Here is an 18209-nt window from a genome sequence, read left to right as displayed (position 1 = left end):
AGCTCCTTCCGGGAACCGGGAAATCTTTGATTGGTAATCTTAATTTCCAACACGGTTGTGATTTTGCATCCTTTTTGGTTTTCTCGGAAGTTTCCGTGGGATGCTTAGAGGGATTGAGTCAGGTGCGGCTAGCTACCATCCATCATACCCCAGAAATCACCTCAGTTAAATTTTAATCAAAATGTAAAGTATTTCTGTCAGCTTTCTAAGAGGAATACTGGCCTAATGCTTTAGAAAAGTTAAAATGCTGCTTTCAGCATACTGATTATAAGTAGAATATTATTCACCTTCAAAGTAGCCATTGTTATTACAGTGTTAACTGCTAAGTACTTCCGCCACACTTTCACAACATAATTGGATGTTTTCATAAACTGTCATACTCAAGCATATGTCCTGTACACTCTAACTCTACATCAATACCTTTAGTTTATATTTTGGTTCATATTACTTTAATTTGTTTTAATTAAGTAATGTTTGTCGGTCAATTAGTATGTATGAGAAAACACTGTGCTAAATATGGGCTGGATATATATCTTAAATTTTGCTGATTCAAATTTTGCCTATGGTTGACTTTGAGTCTCTTTGTAACCTTAAGTACTAACAAGAAAGATAATTCAACTTGTTTTTTTATTCTTTGATAAACTAAAAACTTACGTATATTTCTCTTTGTTTTTTGTAAATAAAACTGCATAACCTTTAAAGTATATAATGTAAAACTGTATAAAGCTATAATACTTATTGTGGAATAAGTCAAACAAATCAATAACACAATGCTTTTTTTTCTTTCAAAAGTTATCGAAGCATAAGCCAAACACATTCCAGAAGGAACAGATACGTATACAAGTAATACACAATATTGAAGAGAGAGGGCCAAAGTAAATAAAATCATTAGGTCAAAGATATATCTGTAGTCCCATGTTCATTGCAGCATTAGTCACAATAACTAAGACATGGAATCAACCTAAGTGTTAATCAATGGGTGAATGTATTGAGAAAATGTAGTATGTACTCACAATGGAATAGTTTTAGCCTTAAAAAAAAAGAATGAAATCTTGTCACTTGCAACAAGATGGTTAAACCCTGAGAATATTGTGGGTAAGGGAAATAAGGCAGGCACAGAAAGACAAGTACTGCATAATCTCACTTACATGTGGCATCAAAAAAAACAAAAAAAAAAAAAAAAAAACTGGAATTCATTGAAATAAAGACCAGAATGGTGATTACCAGGGTCTTGCGGAAAGGAGGCGGATTGTGGAGCTATTGGTCAAGGAATACAAAATTTTAGTTAGATGGGAGGAATAAATTCCAGAAATTCATTTTACAACATGGTGACTATAGTTAATAACAATGTGTTGTATTCTTGAAAAGAGCAAAGAGAATAGATTTTATGTTTTCTCACCACTTAAAAAGATAAGTATGGGAGGTAGTGCAAATGTTAATTAGCTTGATTCAGCCATTCCATATTGTATACATATTTCAAACCAACATATTGTACATGATAAGTATGTAATTTTTGTCAATTAAAAATAAAGAATTTTGTTTTTTTTTTATAAAGAGAGTGAGGAGGATAAATTAAGAGAAGCTATACCATGGTGGATGGTTAAGAGGGAGTCTCTAAAGATACACTGCCTGAATTCCAGTCTTTGAGAACCTTACCTGCTCTGTGACTTTAAAGAAAAAAAATTAGAAAAGGAAAGAAATGTTTAATTATGACAAATACAGAGAGGACATTAGACTTCAGAAACATTGGCAAAACAAAAGCAATTAAGTATTTAAAGACTAAGTTGGAATTACTAAAGTTACCTAGTTTACTTGGTGTTTTCATGATGGGAACAGCAGCCTTCCCACTTGGTTTTATATTTTCAGAGATCATTCTAAATCTTCAGTTATAACGTTGTCAAAATTAGGCTTAAAATTATTTTGTTAGGAAGTTTGGGTATTACAGAAAAATTCAAGGTTTTGTATCTTAGAGATCAGAAGCAGACAGTAATTCTGTGATATTTGGATTATCAAATATCACAGAATTCAGGGTGTTGTTATCTTAGAGATCAGAAGCAGGCAGTAATTCTGTGATACCTGGATTGTCTCCAGATGCAAAGTATGTTTTTTTTTCCTTCTGACTGTGGTATGTGAAGTGATCGTTCATATTGGAAGCATGGCAAGAGTGTCAGTTTTCACTTCTACACTTTCTAAATTGTTTTTCTGCTTCCACTACTCACTCATTTGAATTCATCTTTATACCACTTCAGAGTCATCTTTTCAAATTAATCTGATAATGCTAGTTCTTTCTGCAGAAATCTCAGGTAACTTCAGGTAGTTCACAAGAGAAAATCAAAATTCCTTGGCTAGATGTTGTACCAGTCAAGGTTTGGCCTTGACCTACTTTACCTTGGTCATCCCCTGGTACCTCTTCACTTTCCATCTTATTTCCTCTTAGTGCAAACTCCTGTCACTCTATTAACGTTGATTTTGCTAAGGTCATGATGATGTTTATTTGTCAAGTCAAATAACTTCTTTTCTGTCCTATTTTATAAGACTCTTACTGCACTTAACAGTATCAATCATCCTTTTATCAAGATTATCCTGATTCCAGTTTTCTGGGTTTACTTTTACCTATCTAGTATTTATTTAGTCTCAATTATAGAATTTACTTTTTTTTCTTCTTGTATAATTTCCTTTCATATTGCTATTTCCCAGGTGACATTCTCTAACATTTCTTCATTTATTGTACATATGTTCCCTAGGTAATCTTATCCTTTCTCATGGTTTTTGATAATTCATGACGATGATCCCAAATCTAGGTGTTTAGTCCATGTCTCCAAAAACCAGTAACATTCCTACATGGAAGCTCTATGAGCACCGTACGCTCATAATTGGCTGGATACATCATCCCCACCTTCAATTTTTTTCCAATTTTTAGCTCCCAGCTCACTTGGCAGAAGAGCCATTCATGTAGTCATTCAAACTAGAACATTGGAACTTTTCTGTTCCCCATCCCATTTTCTTTATGAATTCTAAGTCCTGACAGTTTTTCCTCTCTGAATATTTCTCAAATCCATTCCCTCCTCATCATCTACACACTACTACTCTAGTTCAGACATCCATCATCTCTTCTCTTCATAGCCTCCTAATTGGACTCTTCACTTTCACCTTCCTTAAATTCATCCTCCTATATGCTCCTCCCATCAAATTAACCTATTTAAAATCCAGATCTGATTATTTCACTTCCTAATACATGTTGAAGAGCTAGAGTTCCTTGCTAATACTTTTCAACTTATATTTACTCTAAGATTTTGAACTTTCTCCAAAAATGTTTTTTGATGCATAGAATAGATCCAAAATGTTAGATAAGACTCTCTGTAAACCCCTCAGACCTATCTTTGGCCATACCAATCCTAAATGTTCTCCTGGAAACTTGTGCTCTGTTAACCTAAAATTGTTGGAGTTCACATTACACAATATTTTATTTCTTTCCGTAGTGCCTTGATTTGTACTTTTCCATTCCTCTGGAATACATTCTTTATCTATCAGTGATATCAAACTCTATGCTAGGCTTGGCTATCTCTTAGTCATTCATTGACTGTTAGCCCAGCCTCATCTCAAGACATCTCCCCTGACCCTCCTCACCAGGCTGTGATATACACATTCTAACTCAGTGTCTTCATAGCACTCTGCTATGCTTTTTTCATAATTTTTGCATAACTGTACTAAATTTATTACATGACTGATTCCCCCAGCAGTCTATAAGCAGATTCATTACTGCATATCCAAAGCTAATATAGCATCTGCCATGCAAGTGTGCTCAGTAAATATTTGTTGGACCAACTCGTAGAGATGCTAAGCTCTTCACTCTTTCATGATCATTACCTCAACTCTCATTCTGTAGTCCTTGTGTTTCCCTCTATCTTCTCCTGTCTCCACCACTATGGGACTCAATTTGGCCTTTGGAGGATTGCCCTGCACCTCCAGGCCTGCTTCTCTATCCTATGGCCCACCCAAACCTTTTGGCTGCCTCTATGATTGCACTTTCTGCTGTACAACAAAATTAGGATTCGAGGTATGTGCTTCTCAATTAGGAGTATGCATTTTATTAGATCAAGACTGTGTTTTAATCAACTCCAGATTCTTACCATTAAGAAGAATGCCAGGAATACAGTAAGTACGTAACCAATGAAGAAAGAGTACTCTGACCAGATGGCTTTAATAGGAAAAAAATGGTTAAATACTAGAAAACTCTTAGAATAAATTATAATACTAATTCTAATCAATTTTCATAGATGAATGTATTATAATTACTATTTGACTATACATTGAAGTTATTTTTAAAAGAGAAGCTTAAACTGTGAATGTAAGTTTGACATTACTTTTTTCTAACTTTTCTGTGAATAACATATGTTAGCATTAATGATAAATGTGTGACGAAGAGTGTATTAAACTATATAACTCAAGACTGCACTTATTTACATGACATTTCCTGAATTATACAAATTTTCACATATAACCTATGAATTATTTATTAACCTCTCATTTCGGTCATGAAACATTGCTCTGGCACTCAAAAGCCACAGTTTCTTAGGGTATTTTTATCATCAAGATATTTGCTTAACCATCTCAAAGTATAAAATAGGCAAAGGGTGGTTTTTGATACTTCTAATCGTCCCATATTGCATTTGTATTTCCCTCAGATGACTTTTAAGTAGTGAGCAATGTTCAATAATTGTGTCATTTTCTTTCAAATTTGTGTAGTTTTATTTTAAACTGACAGATAAAATTATACATATTTATCATGTACAATATGATGCCTTGAAGCACATATACACTGTGGTATGATTAAATCTAGCTGATTAACATATGCATCATCTCACATAGTTATCATTTTTGTGGGAGAACTTTTAACATCCATTCTCCTAGCATTTTTCACAAATACAATATATCATCATTAACTATAGTCACCATTCTGTAAAATAGATCTTTAGGACTTATCCCCCCATTTAATAAAATGTTATATCCTTTGACCAGGATCTTCCCAACTCTGCACGCCCTAACTGCTCCAACCTCTAGTAACTACCTTTCAACTCTCTACTTCTCTGATTTCAACCTTTCAGACTGTACGTATGAGTGAGATCATGCTGTATTTGTCTTTCTGTTTCTGGCTTATTTCACATAATGTCCTCCAAGTTCATCCATGTTGTTGCAAATGGCAGGATTTCCTTCTTTTTATGACCGAACAGTATTCTCTTATGTATATAACCATTATTTTCTTTATCCATTCATCTAGTGATAGATACTTAGGTTGATTCTGTTCCTTGGCTGTTGTGCTGCAATACACATGGGAGTGCAGATATCTCTTCGATGTGCTGATTTCATCTTATTTGTGGATATATCCATTAATGGGAATGATGAATCATATGATTGTCTTATTTTTTAGTTTTCTGAAGAACCACCATACTATTTCCCTTAATGGTTGTACTAATTTACATTCCCACCAACAGTATACAGGGTTCCCTTTTCTCCACATTGTTGCCAACACTTCTTACCTTTTATCTTTTGGGTAATAGCCATTCTAATAGGAGTGAGGTAATATCCGATGTGGTCTTAATCTGCATTTCCCTGATGATTGGTGATGTTGAACTTTTTTTTATATACCTTTCAGCCATTTCTGTGTCTTCTTTTGAAAACTGCCTATTCATGTCTTTTGCCCATTTTTAATTGGATTATTTGTTTTCTTGCTACTGAGTTGTTCAAGGTTCTTATATGGTTTGGGTATTAACCCCTTATCACATGTACAGTTGACAGATATTTTCTCTCATCCTGAAGGTTGTCTCTTCACTCTCTTGAGTTTTTCCTTTGCTGTGCAGAAACTTTTTAATTTGATGTGCTCTTGTTTATCTGGTTTTGCTTCTTTTGCCTGTGCTTTTGAGGTCGTATTAAAAAAAATTATGTCATTTTTTACATAAATCTTTTAGTTACACTTATAAAAATCATCCTGTGAATGCCTTAAGTATGTTATTCCTGTGTTGCTCTACTATTTACGCTTGAAGTAACCACTAAGCTGCTGTTGCTTCCTTAACCAAGCACCAAAAATCTCAAGGTGGCAGCTACAAAAGTAAAGCCAAGTAATATGGCTGCTTTATGAAAGCACCAATCCTTTTTAAAACCAAGAATGAGATTACTCAGCCTGATGACCTCCAGTATCCCTTTAAATAGACAATGCAGGGTCGGGGTAATGACCCCCTTGTTTTTGAGTGTCTTAACAATTTATTTTCAAAATTGACTATAGCATTTCTATATCTCTTTTTCCCCCTAGTTATTTTATTGTTGCCTACACCATTTTAGGAATTACATTTTCCACAACTTTTGACCTGTGATTTTAGTCTGACAAATGTAATTACTTGTGAATTATTGAAAAAAAAAAAAAAGAAATGTGATAGCATAGCTCTAAGAATTTTTAGTTTCTATTTTTAACTAATGTTTTTTGTTCCATAAATAATATCGTTTGTGGATTCTTAATACATATTGATTATAATCAATTCAGTGTATAATAAAGTCATAACACCATTTCCTTAAAGAAGCACTCATTAATAATCTAAATCCAGGGTTAATTTGCACAAATCCTGGAACTCTCATAGCATAGATTTTTATTCGTGATTCTTAAAGATGCACCTTTAAAGATTTAACCTTTTTTGTTAATCAGTATTATGACAAAGTAGGTAGAAAGGTGCCTGGTTAAGATCTAAGAAAAGCCACAGTTTTCAGGGCCATCATTTATTTTTTGTGAGTGCCACTCAGGGCAGCTATTTATGTATGTGTTTGATAATACAAAATTCTGAAATGTCTAGATGATTTGGTGGCATAGTAAGATATGAGAGCAAAATAGGATCACATTATATAGTGAAATTTTCTTTCCTCCATGGATATTTTATCTTTCACTTTTATCATAAGCTGTGCTGTCCAATTTCAAGTCTTTTGTTGTAGTTCAAATGAAACAGGTTTCCTTGAGAGAAATAACAAAATTGGACCCTTGACGCTTCTGATGGGTATAAATGATACCATTATTCAAGGTTTAAAAGAAATGATCTTTAAGCATAAAGCTGGCATTATTCAATCTGTTCTCACTATTCATCTGTTTGCCTAATTAAATCTTGTCTGTAACAAAGTGCTTACTTAGAAAAGAGAATTGCTTACAGAAGATATTTCTTTCTGAAAAATCATACAAACTGGACTCAAGTCAGAGGTTAAATTGACTTATTAATTCGATGTATAACGAGAGGAGGGTGTCTTGCTACTTTACAACTGTGAGAGGCATACAAATACAAAAGAACATTTTGGTTAAAATATGGCATTTCAGGAATGAAAATAAGTAGAAGCAGGGTTGAGGAAGTAGGGAGACTCCTGCACAGTTGCTTTCCGATTGTGCTAAATTCCACTGGAAATTGTATTTTTGGTGTGTACGTGCAACATTCAAAGTTGAGTTTTCACATCTTTGCAGCAAATTACGTTCTTTTTTTTTAAGACACATTTATTCCGCATAATGATCAAACTATTACATTTAGCAATCAACATCAAGGGTGCAAAAAAAATCTGCATTAAAAACGTTCACTGGAATGCTTTACACAAAACAGAAACTAAAATAACCTGTTATACAATTAGTCACAAATATAATCCTTGAGTTTTTGGCCCATACGCATGAGTATTGTCTAAAACACATCTTCTTTGAGAGCAGCAAGGCCCTGTCACTACTGTGCCTGGCTGAATTCACAACTGTGTTGGAACCTGTAGCTTCCTTGTCACTTCTCTGGCTCTCTTCTCCTGCTAAACTTTGTTTCCTGGCAGTAATTAATATCTTCTGCCACTGCCATAGCTACTGCTGCTACTGGAACCACCATGACCACCTTGGTTTCCTGGTTGGCAAAGTATGGGCCTCCATGACTACAGGAGCCAGAGCTTCCGCCTCCAAAGTTTCTACCCTTCATTCATCCAAAATTTGAAGATTGACTCCTATCATTGCCAAAATTGTTATAGCTTCCAGTACTTCCAAAACTGCTTCCATTATTACCGAATCCATTATAGTCATCCCACTGCCACCATATCCACTACCACCACAGCTACCACCAAAGCCACACAACCACTAAAGTTTCCTCCATGACCAAAGTTGTTATTCCCCTGAAACCACCTCCATGACCACCACCAAAGCTTTTAGGACCACTTTGACCTCTTCAACTGGGTGAGGCACTAGCCATCTCTTGCTCTGACGGGGCTTTTCTTACTTCAGAGTTGTGGCCGTTCACAGTAAGGTGTTTCTGAATGACAGCCTTATTTATGGAGTCATGGTCATCAAAGGTTACAAAAGCAAAACCCCTTTTCTTGCCACTGCCTCAGCTATGATTTCAATCACTTCGATTTCCCTGTACTGTTCAAAATTATCTCTTGAGTGATGTCCTTCAATGTCTTATTTAATGCCACCCACAAAGATCTTTTTCAAAGTTAATTGGGTACCTGGTCTTTGAGAATCTTCTCTTGAGACAGCTCTCTTTGTTTCCACAACTCTTCCATCCGCCTTTGTGGCCTTGCATTCGTGGCTACATCCACCTCCTCCACAGTGGCATACGTGTCAAACCCAAAGCCCCTGGAACGCTGGGTGTTTGGGTCTCTCATTACCCCATAGCCTGTAAGTGTTCCCCATCGCTCCTCAGACTCTTACTAACTTTTTTCAAAGCTTAACCCTCTGATGCAGAGCTTCTGCAGCTGTTCAGGCTTTTTCGAAAACTGACTTCGACATGACGACAGTGGCAAGGGAGACTTTAACAATGCTTTCTCGGCAGTGTCCACGGGCAAAAAGGGCAAATTACACTCTAATTAAGCCACTTTACATTTGTGAATGAGAAATTTTCAAAAGGCCGAAATTGTTTTTCTTTCAATTAGAGATTGTGCAGTTTTCTCTCCTTTTCATAGATGTAGCTGTGGAATTACTTAATTGCTGATGTTAGAAGCTCTGTTGTTGCATGAATTAATTAATTTCTGTTTTAAAAACACTTTATATTTTTTGTCTTGCAGGCACTTTTCATGTCTGTCTTCTAAATACATGTGCCCCGGTGTCCCTGCCGTCATGAGCACCTTGCTGGCTAATATAAATGCTTTTTATGCTCACACAACAGTTTCAACAAATGTACAGGTTTCTGCCTCAGATCGATTTGCTGCTACCAACTTTGGTGTAAGTATAATTTTTTAAACTTTAAAATTCCTAGCAGCTTATGGGAGTTACATTTCAAGAGACTTTGAACTTAAGATATTCTTGGAATCTTATTTCAGAAAGGACATTTTAGGGAATAGCATAATGGGCTCCAGCTCAAAGTTCATTTGAAACATTTTTAGTAAATTAACTTTGACAGTCAATAAGAATTTTCATTAGATTGAATCTTCATATCTTAAAGGATCTTTTTCAGTGAGGGAAAAACATACATTTTATAAGAGAATGCTGGGACTTTATAGGGAATTCTCAACATATGCAAATTTGGTATTCAACATTTCAGATTCACTGTCTTGTAGATACAGTTCCCTACTAAGTGTGAGCTTGGCTGCCATCTCTGGAACATATTAGGCTCCATTTGCACTTCCTGTTGGTTCCTTCTGGTACTGATGGATAGTGGCACATCCTCTAAGTAAAACATAGTACGTGTTTAAGGAGCCTAAGAAAAACAATCTGTGCCTAATTAAGGCTGTCCATCTGACATATGCAAAGGCATCAAGAATGCATTGAAAAGTAGAAATTCAGGGAATCAAAGGAGCCCCAAGAATTCGTCTGTTGCATCCGTCGTTGTAACTCTTTCTCTACAAGTATGCTGTAACTGAAATTGGCAAGACTGGAAATAGGATATAAATTAAGAGTCTTTCTAGTAAAGTGGTAAGAGTCAAAATTAAAAATGAGTGGAGATGGAGAAGAGAGGATAGATACCAAAGGTTTTCAGGGCATAAAATCAACAGCCTCAATAGCATTTGGTATGTTTGGGGACACGGACAGGGAGGGAAGGAGAAGATGCCTGGAAATATTCCCAGGTTTCTGGTCAGGGCTAATGGGTAGGCAGTAGCACTGTTCAATAATCCTGTGAAACAGGTTTTTTGTCATCTTTTTTTTTTTTTTCTCATGGAGGAAACTAAGATCAATTGTGGGAAGGTGATTTTTCATGGCACCATATTGTTTCCACTGCGCTTCCAATTTAGTTTACTGAATATATTTTTGTTACAGAGTATATTGTTTAGAAATCAAATTTTGAGTTATGTGTCATAGAAAAGAAACAGTTGAGACACAGCAAATAAAAGGGTGAAAAATCTAATAGGGAAAAAGATGTGCTCCTGTGTTTACTCTTTTTCTGTCCTTTTCCTCTAAAAGAGAAATGCATGTGAGGTGTACGAAGTGAATTAGAATAATCAATAATCAAAGGAAAGTATAATTTCTATTTAATGCCAAATCAAATAAAATGCCAGTAAAAGAGACTACTCTTTGGGTTAGGAGTTATGGAGTTTCAGTTTTTATTGAAATTTAGCAAGTCAGTTTAGTCATCTAAGCCTCAGTTCCTCAACATGCTCAATGAAGAAGATAATTGTTACTTTAACATGTTTCTCAAATTTAAAATAATGATAAAATTAGATAAAAGATGGCAAGCCAGCTGGTAAAAGTTAAACGTGTCATTGCATAAAATATGAGAATTTTGTCTCTCCTGCCTTACCTACAGTATAAGCTACTTTTGTTAGACAGATTGACTCTTGCAGAAGCTGGAACCAAAGAACGTTCCCTAGCCAGCTTAACAAAATCCTGTTGTTACCAAATACCAGATCATAGAATAGTTTTGTTATAAAAACCTCATCTTAGTAACAGCACTTGTTGTCTTGGGATTTTACCTATAACATAAAGCATGCTGTGCTATGAAATTGTTTTGCTTCTAATATTCCGTGTGTGTATATTGTGAACAATAAGCCAACATCATGGAACATTGAGCCTTTCTCCCTCTGAGAAAGATGTGTTTCAGTGATTAATATCCACCGTAAAAACTACCTAGAGGAAAATTAGGTAACATGCTCCTTTACTTCATGTTGACCCAAAGAAGAGAGAGCAGATTGATTTCAGTACATTTTAGTATTTCAGTGGCAATGTAGTTATAACAAACTTCATTTTGTAAATACAATAGCTTATTATAGAATAGGGCCAAAAGAAAGAGAAATGTTTCTTCAAACTACATTGTGAAAAGTTGGTGATTTGGTATAGAAATTTGACTATATTTTTCTAGCTGTTGAAAATAATGCCATTTGATGAGTCAAATATACCTAAGTATATCTCCTGCCTCCACGTTGGAACCTCAGGTTTTTATTCGCCTAACTATTAAAGCTGATTCTGTCATCTGGGACTCAATGACAATGATATGCTCCCTTCTTGATCCTTCTCAAAGGTGCCTAGCCCACACATTTTGAGACTCCAGATAATAAACCAGTAGGAAAAACTTTCTTACCTATGAAAATTGTAAAACAAATCTTTAAGAAAAGAAAACCATTACACATTTAGACCTTTTCATGTATAAATCTTATTTGAAATCATGATGTAGATGAAACATGTTCAAAAGTAAAGTGAAAAGGACAGAACCCCTGGGTGTACAGAAGAGATGCAAGCAAAGTTTACCTAGGAAAATGGCTAGCCCAATTGGATGACAATGATTTTTTTTTTAAATGTGATTTTATCGTACCACTGCACTGCAGCCTGGGCCACAGAATGAGACCTGGTCTCTAAAAAGAAGTGATAACTGTAAACGGTAAGGTAAACTCTTTGGGGAAAAGGGTAGTATATAACATCATTAACTGTCATAGAGAGTTCAAGTAAAATGGAGAAAGAAATTAGCCCATTGAATTTGGCAAGTAGAAGGTCGTCGGTCAGTGAAGCAATTGAGGTTGAAGCCTGATTTCCTGAAGTTTGTTCAGTGAGTGGCATGTAACAAGCTTGTCCAACCCACAGCCCATAGGCCACATGCAGCCCAGAGTGGCTTTGAATATAGCCCAATACGAATTCATAAACTTTCTTAAAACATTGTGAGACTTATGCATGATTTTTTTTTTATTGCTCATCAGCTATCATTAGTGTTAGCATATTTTATGTGTGGCCCAAGACAATTCTTCTTCTTCTATTGTGGCCTATGGAAGCCAAAAGATTGAATATCCCTGGCATAGAAGCACAGTTATATAAATTAAAGCTCAATTATTCACTAAAATATGATACAGTCATTAAAAATGAAGTTTTGGTCGGGCACGGTGGCTCACGCCTGTAATCCCAGCACTTTGGGAGGCCGAGGTGGGCGGATCACGAGGTCAGGAGATCAAGACCATCCCGGTTAACACGGTGAAACCCCGTCTCTACTAAAAATACAAAAAATTAGCTGGGCGCAGTGGCGGGCTCCTGTAGTCCCAGCTACTCGGGGGGCTGAGGCAGGAGAATGGCGTGAACCCGGGAGGCGGAGCTTGCAGTGAGCCGAGATTGAGCCACTGCACTCCAGGCTGGGCGAAAGAGCAAGACCCCGTCTCAAAAAACAACAACAACAACAACAAAAAAAAAACTCAAGTTTTTATGGAAGAGGTTCTATAATTGAGCAATGCCCATGATAATAATAAATGAAAAAAGTATGCTAAAAAACTCTATATGCAATTTAATTCCAACATTGAAGACACACACACACATACGCACACACACTTACATACTCACATACAGGTTTAGAGATAAGACTGGAAGGAAATGTGCTAAAATACCAATGATGTAGCCACCTAGTTGGATTATATCTGACATTTTGTTGGTTTTGTTTTGTACTAATCTTTATACAACAGTCTGTTTGTTATTATTATACTTTAAGTTCTAGGGTACATGTGCACAACGTGCAGGTTTGTTACATAGGTATACTTGTGCCATGTTGGTTTGCTGCACCCGCCAACTCATCATTTACGTTAGGTATTTCTCCTAATGCTATCCCTCCCTCAGCCCCTCACCCCTCGACAGGCCCCAGTGTGTGATGTTCCCCTTCCTGCGTCCATATGTTCTCATTGTTCAACTCCCACTTATGTGGTGTTTGGTTTTCTCTTCTTGTGTTACTTTGCTGAGAATGACGTCTAAAATTTTTTATAAAATACCTTAAGTCTGTATTAACTTTATAACAACATTCTGAAAGAAAGCGTGAAATTGGATGAGGAAATAGACTATTCTTTCAAGGAACTTAAATCAGAAGATAAAAAGAGAGATTGGGCAAGAGTAAGAAGGTTTTTCCATATAAAAATAGACTTTATTTTTATTATCTTCTTGGGTAGGGATTTTTAAACTAATAAGGTAAATATAAACATGTTTATAGAGTGTTAGGAAAGGAGCTAGTTGCAAGAGTGAGGTTGCGAATTTCTCGGATGGGAGAATAAGTGACTGTAAGTACTATCTCAGAGGAAACGAAGGAAGTGCAGTCATGAGGGCAGAAGGAGAGGCTAGCCTTTAGAATGAGAAAGGACAAGCTCTGTTCTGAAATTCAAGGAAATAGTGTGAGAGTCCTTGCAGAGAACACTAAGCTTTTGATATAGAAGTGAAAAGTTGGGGCACTTGTGCCTTATTTTTTATTCCTTCTTCAAAGTTGTCAGGAAGGACAAGGATTGCTCATTTACAAAACAATGGGCTGTGAAATGGTTGCAGAGGGGAAAGAGGGGTGGTAAAAGTTTGGATAAGCTACTGAGGGGAATACAAAAAAGAATGTTTCAGGGACATGCAAAAGAAATTCCTAGTAAACTGAAAGTGTCATTTGCTGTTGGGCACTATAAATGTGTTGTCACAATTCTTGTGACAGTGAGACTTTCTTAGAGTGTGTCAGCATTCTGATGCTGATCTACTAGGAGATATAGCTGATGGTTGGATTGACTCTAGGCCGAAATTTTGCAGAAAAGAGGCCATGGGAAGGTAAGGAAATTTATATAAACATAATGGGGTGAAGGTAAAGTGATTTGCCATTAGCTCTAGTTTTTGGTAAGTGGAACCATGAGAAGTATGATGGATAGCAAGAGAGAAGGAGGGGAGAAGCGGGGAAAGGGACGGAGAGAGTGGAAGAGAGAAAACAGGCAGAGACAGAGGATTGTAGGAGGAACATATTAATAGCACCTTTCAGTTAACATTTCGCAAGGGAAGTCTCAGGTCCAAAAGGTAACTCAGGGAGTATATTGTTGAAAATTGATTGTAGAACAGTGGTATGCTACAACTGGCTGGTACCTGCTCATGAGAACTGATCAGTAAATTTTCAGGAATATTGCAAGCTTGTTGTTAAACACAGCCATCCTTGAAATTGGATATATTAAAAGTATTTACAACATGAAAGTTAGCAAATGCTGAAAATCAAGGCTTTTTGCTTTCAGAGAGCCACTTTACCAGCACATCACTGAGTGTAAATGTTATTTGGAGTCCAGCCAAAGAACTTTATTAGATAAAATGTCTCTATGTGTGTTGAAGGCACTTATGGGTACATCAGGAGTTGAAAAGGAACAAAATTCCATGAGGTGGGAGGTAGTCAATATTTTAATTTTGAAGGTGTCTTTAGGAAATTTATTTAGTGAGTTATCTTGAAATACAAATACCAAATCAATCGTAAAATTGATATTTCTGAGCTGTTTATTTACTTGAGTATATACATGCTCAATATATATAACCAAGTATAAATGATATTTTTATTGACTGACGAACCTCTATAATATTTTCTTTCTGCACATTTTTGGCTGCATTTTCTTTGATCACGTCATATGACAAAAAATTGAAATATTATTTTTATAAATTTTTTTTACTTAGCAGAGTTGACATATTTTTTTAATGGACACTTTAGAAGAGTTTATTTCATGCCACATGCGTTTTAGTGATTTTCATAAAATTTGGGAAAACACCAATTTTTTTTTCATATATGATGTAAAAGCAAAAATTACAGAAGACAAAATTAAATAGGCAAGGCAAACTTTATTCAAGGCTATTGCAATAGAGAAGAGAGGCCAGAGCTCAATTAGAGCTCAACTCCACTGAAATGAAAGGCAGGGCTAAACTCCATAAATCAAGTTTCATTGGAAAACAATCATGCCTATTAGACAATTTACATATTGTCTATGGCAGCTACTGTGCTACAGTGTCAGACTGAATAGTTGAGACAGGGTTGGCAAAGTGAAAAATATTTACTAACTAGCCCGTTGTAGACAGTTTGCCAATCCCTGGTCTAGTTATTCTGGTCAACTAATTAAACCAAGTTGTTATTTTATTTTTTTTTTGCTTGGATTTACCTTTTATTTATTTTAAAAATTTATTTAAATTTCTAATTGGATACATAATAATTGTACATATTCATGGGGTACGAGGTAAATTTTGATACATGCATACAATATGTAATGATAAAATCGGAATAACTGGAATATCTATCATCTCAAGCATTTATCATTTCTTCATGTTGGGGACATTCCAATTCCACTCTTTTAGTTATTTTGAAATACACAACCAATTATTGTTAACTATAGTTGCCCTATTGTGCTACCAAACACTGGATCTTATTCCTTCTAACTGTTATTTTTGAACCTATTATAATATTTATTATTATTTTTATTATTGATTTGCCTCCTACTAGACATATGTGGCCCTTATTTAATAAAAAACTGAATAATGTGGCAATTTTAGATATTGTGCCATGTCCCTTGGGGAAACATTTTTTAATCACCCAGTCTTTCGTTATTCCTCAAATCACACCCTACAGACAGTAGGCTTGCTCTGCTCTGCAAAGGCAATCTCACTCTAGTTAAATAGAAATGTTGTAAATAAAATTAAATTTCAAGCTGTCCTGCTGTTTAAAGAATCCCTATGAAAATTCAATCAGCAGCATACTTTTAATTTCACATCATCTGATGTTGTTCTGGATTCAGTGGCAAGAAGCCCAGCAGTTTTCTTCACAGTTTTCTATTTTCCTTGAATGTAAATTTTCCAGCTGGGCACCGAAGACTAGGTAGGGAAACCAAATGTGTGAACTGTATCAGTCAGAAATCTTTTCAACTGCATGAAACAGAAACTCACTAAATACATTTAACTAAATAAGATTTCCCCCTTTGCTCCCCCACTCATGGAAGCTAAGTCCACAGAGGTAGGGAATTCAGAGCTAGTATAGCTGCTCAGTATTGTAGTATTTTAAAAGAGTGGGCAGATGGGGTAGGATGGATGTAGGCAATCCTTTTTTTTTTTTTTCCATTTGTTCTTTCCATTTTCATCTAATGGGCATGAAATAAGCACTCTATCTTCTGGAGCCTATTAGAGTTTTAGGTGGGAAAAGGGAAGAAGCACAAAGGGCAAAAGTTGAAAAGTCTGAATGGTATACCTAACAAAGAATTATACAGCAAACACTAATGTAACAAACACTATCTGCCAAGCACTCTTTTTAAATCTTTCAAAACAATAAGTCATTGGTAGTATGGTAGCTGGGTCTATTTTATTTAATAAACTGTCTACATCTCATTGGCCAAAACCATGGCATGTGGTCATCCTTGGAGGAAAAGAGGTCTGAGAGGGTGAGCATTTCATATGGGCACATTTGACATATGATATTCTTTTAGTAAGGAACAATGGAAGAATGGATATTGGGCAGACAACCAGAACCATTTGCCCCAATGAGTATAAGAGGGCCAATGATTTGGGCCACAGTATGGTTGATCAGTCACTTCAACTGTCTTGATGATTTGTGCCCATCACAGAGATAAGATAAGGCATCCAGAGATGTGACACGAATCACACTCACTTTGATAATCATCTAAATGATTAACTTTACTGTGGCCTAAACTAATTATTTTAGTGATTCTTCTCTTTTTCTATCTGGATTGAGGGCCACCAACCCAAATGCATAGAAGTTGGAGAGTTAAGAAAGGACTGTATAGTTTGCCTCATCCCCTGGGAAGGTATAATTGAGAGTGGCAGGGAAAGATCTAAGATGTTCAACTCATCTGTATTTTCTGTAGCTTTGTTGGCATAAAGGGTCTTAACCTGCCTAACAAGATTGCATGCTTCTGGAAGGCAGGGCTCGTTTCTTAGGCTCCTTTATTGCCTCCGCAGAGGTTAACACAGAAATGATACTCAAACTTTCTTACTGATGTATAAATCTGATGATGACAGTTTATTCAGAAAATTGGAGTTTCAGCTTAGGAACAATTTATCACCTCCTGTTACTATTCAGCTCACTCCATCAAGATCAGTGACTTCGAGGCATAAGAGTTATATACCCCATAAATCCACCTCCTATGTGAAACCACCGGGAAAAGCTTTCATTTTTGTCAATATCTTCCAAAGTGCAATTTGGTGTTTACAGAATATTAATGTTGGCAGGGACATTTTATGTCATTTAATCTTACCTCTCCCATTTTTTTTTATTTTTGATGAGAAAACTGGAATTCAGAATAGTGGAGTGTCTACCAATAAGGTTTGCATGTGTGACTTTTATGTTTTGACTTTGTTTTTGTTTAATCCATACAACTTTAACCATACACTTAATAAGAGAAAAGCTCTTTATTCTCACCATCTTCAATTACTTCTGTTAAGAGGACAGTTCAACACTGATACTGCATCAAGTGGAAGCAACAGAAGTTTTTTGGCTGCATTTTTATACTAATTTTAGCACTAAATCATACACAGCCTTTGAAAGCAATTGATCCTTTCAGATTATGAAGTCTACATTTGCTTCCAAGAAGAAAATTTTTTTTCAAATTGGTTTTGACAAAAACAACACCTGCTCCCACTTCCGTAGGTGGGAGAAGTGTAAAAAACTGTAATATATTGTCTGGAGAAGGGGCATGAAGTACAGGAATAAAAAGAAGAATGGGTTGCATTTTCTCTTGCTGACGCATTATATTGTTGTGAATTACTACACACAGAGAAATGTACTGGTAATTTATTTGTCTGATCTCTTTCTACAAAATGCAAGTCTCTAGATATTTTGTTAGAACAGTTACACGTTTCTCATTCATCATAGAGAGGAAGTATGACTTACTGAAAAGAGCATGAATTTGGTGTCAAAGAGACCTGAGTTTGAATCACTGCTATGCCACATAGTAACTTTATGATCTTGGACAAGTCATTGATATATTTGATCCTTTCTTTCTACAAAATAGAGACAAAACTCAGAATTATTATGAGGTCATTAGAGTGGTCA

At 35.8% G+C, this 18209-nt stretch overlaps 1 protein-coding gene across 2 annotated transcripts in view; it reads left to right on the top strand.

Moving 5' to 3' along the window:
- Window positions 1-18209, top strand: part of UNC13C (unc-13 homolog C) — a 654851-nt gene that overhangs the window by 333001 nt on the left and 303641 nt on the right. For both annotated transcript variants that reach the window (XR_004030428.1, XM_030814067.1), the window contains exon 14: window positions 9055-9211. Coding sequence is in view for 1 of the 2 variants with exons in the window: in XM_030814067.1 (XP_030669927.1) it covers window positions 9055-9211 (157 nt within the window). In the remaining variant the exon portion in view is untranslated. The remainder of the gene's footprint in view (window positions 1-9054; window positions 9212-18209) is intronic.

This window comes from Nomascus leucogenys, chromosome 6 (assembly GCF_006542625.1).
Source record: "Nomascus leucogenys isolate Asia chromosome 6, Asia_NLE_v1, whole genome shotgun sequence".
NCBI lineage: Eukaryota > Metazoa > Chordata > Mammalia > Primates > Hylobatidae > Nomascus > Nomascus leucogenys.
Note: the sequence above shows the minus strand (reverse complement) of the source record. Positions and strands in the feature narration are given on the sequence as shown.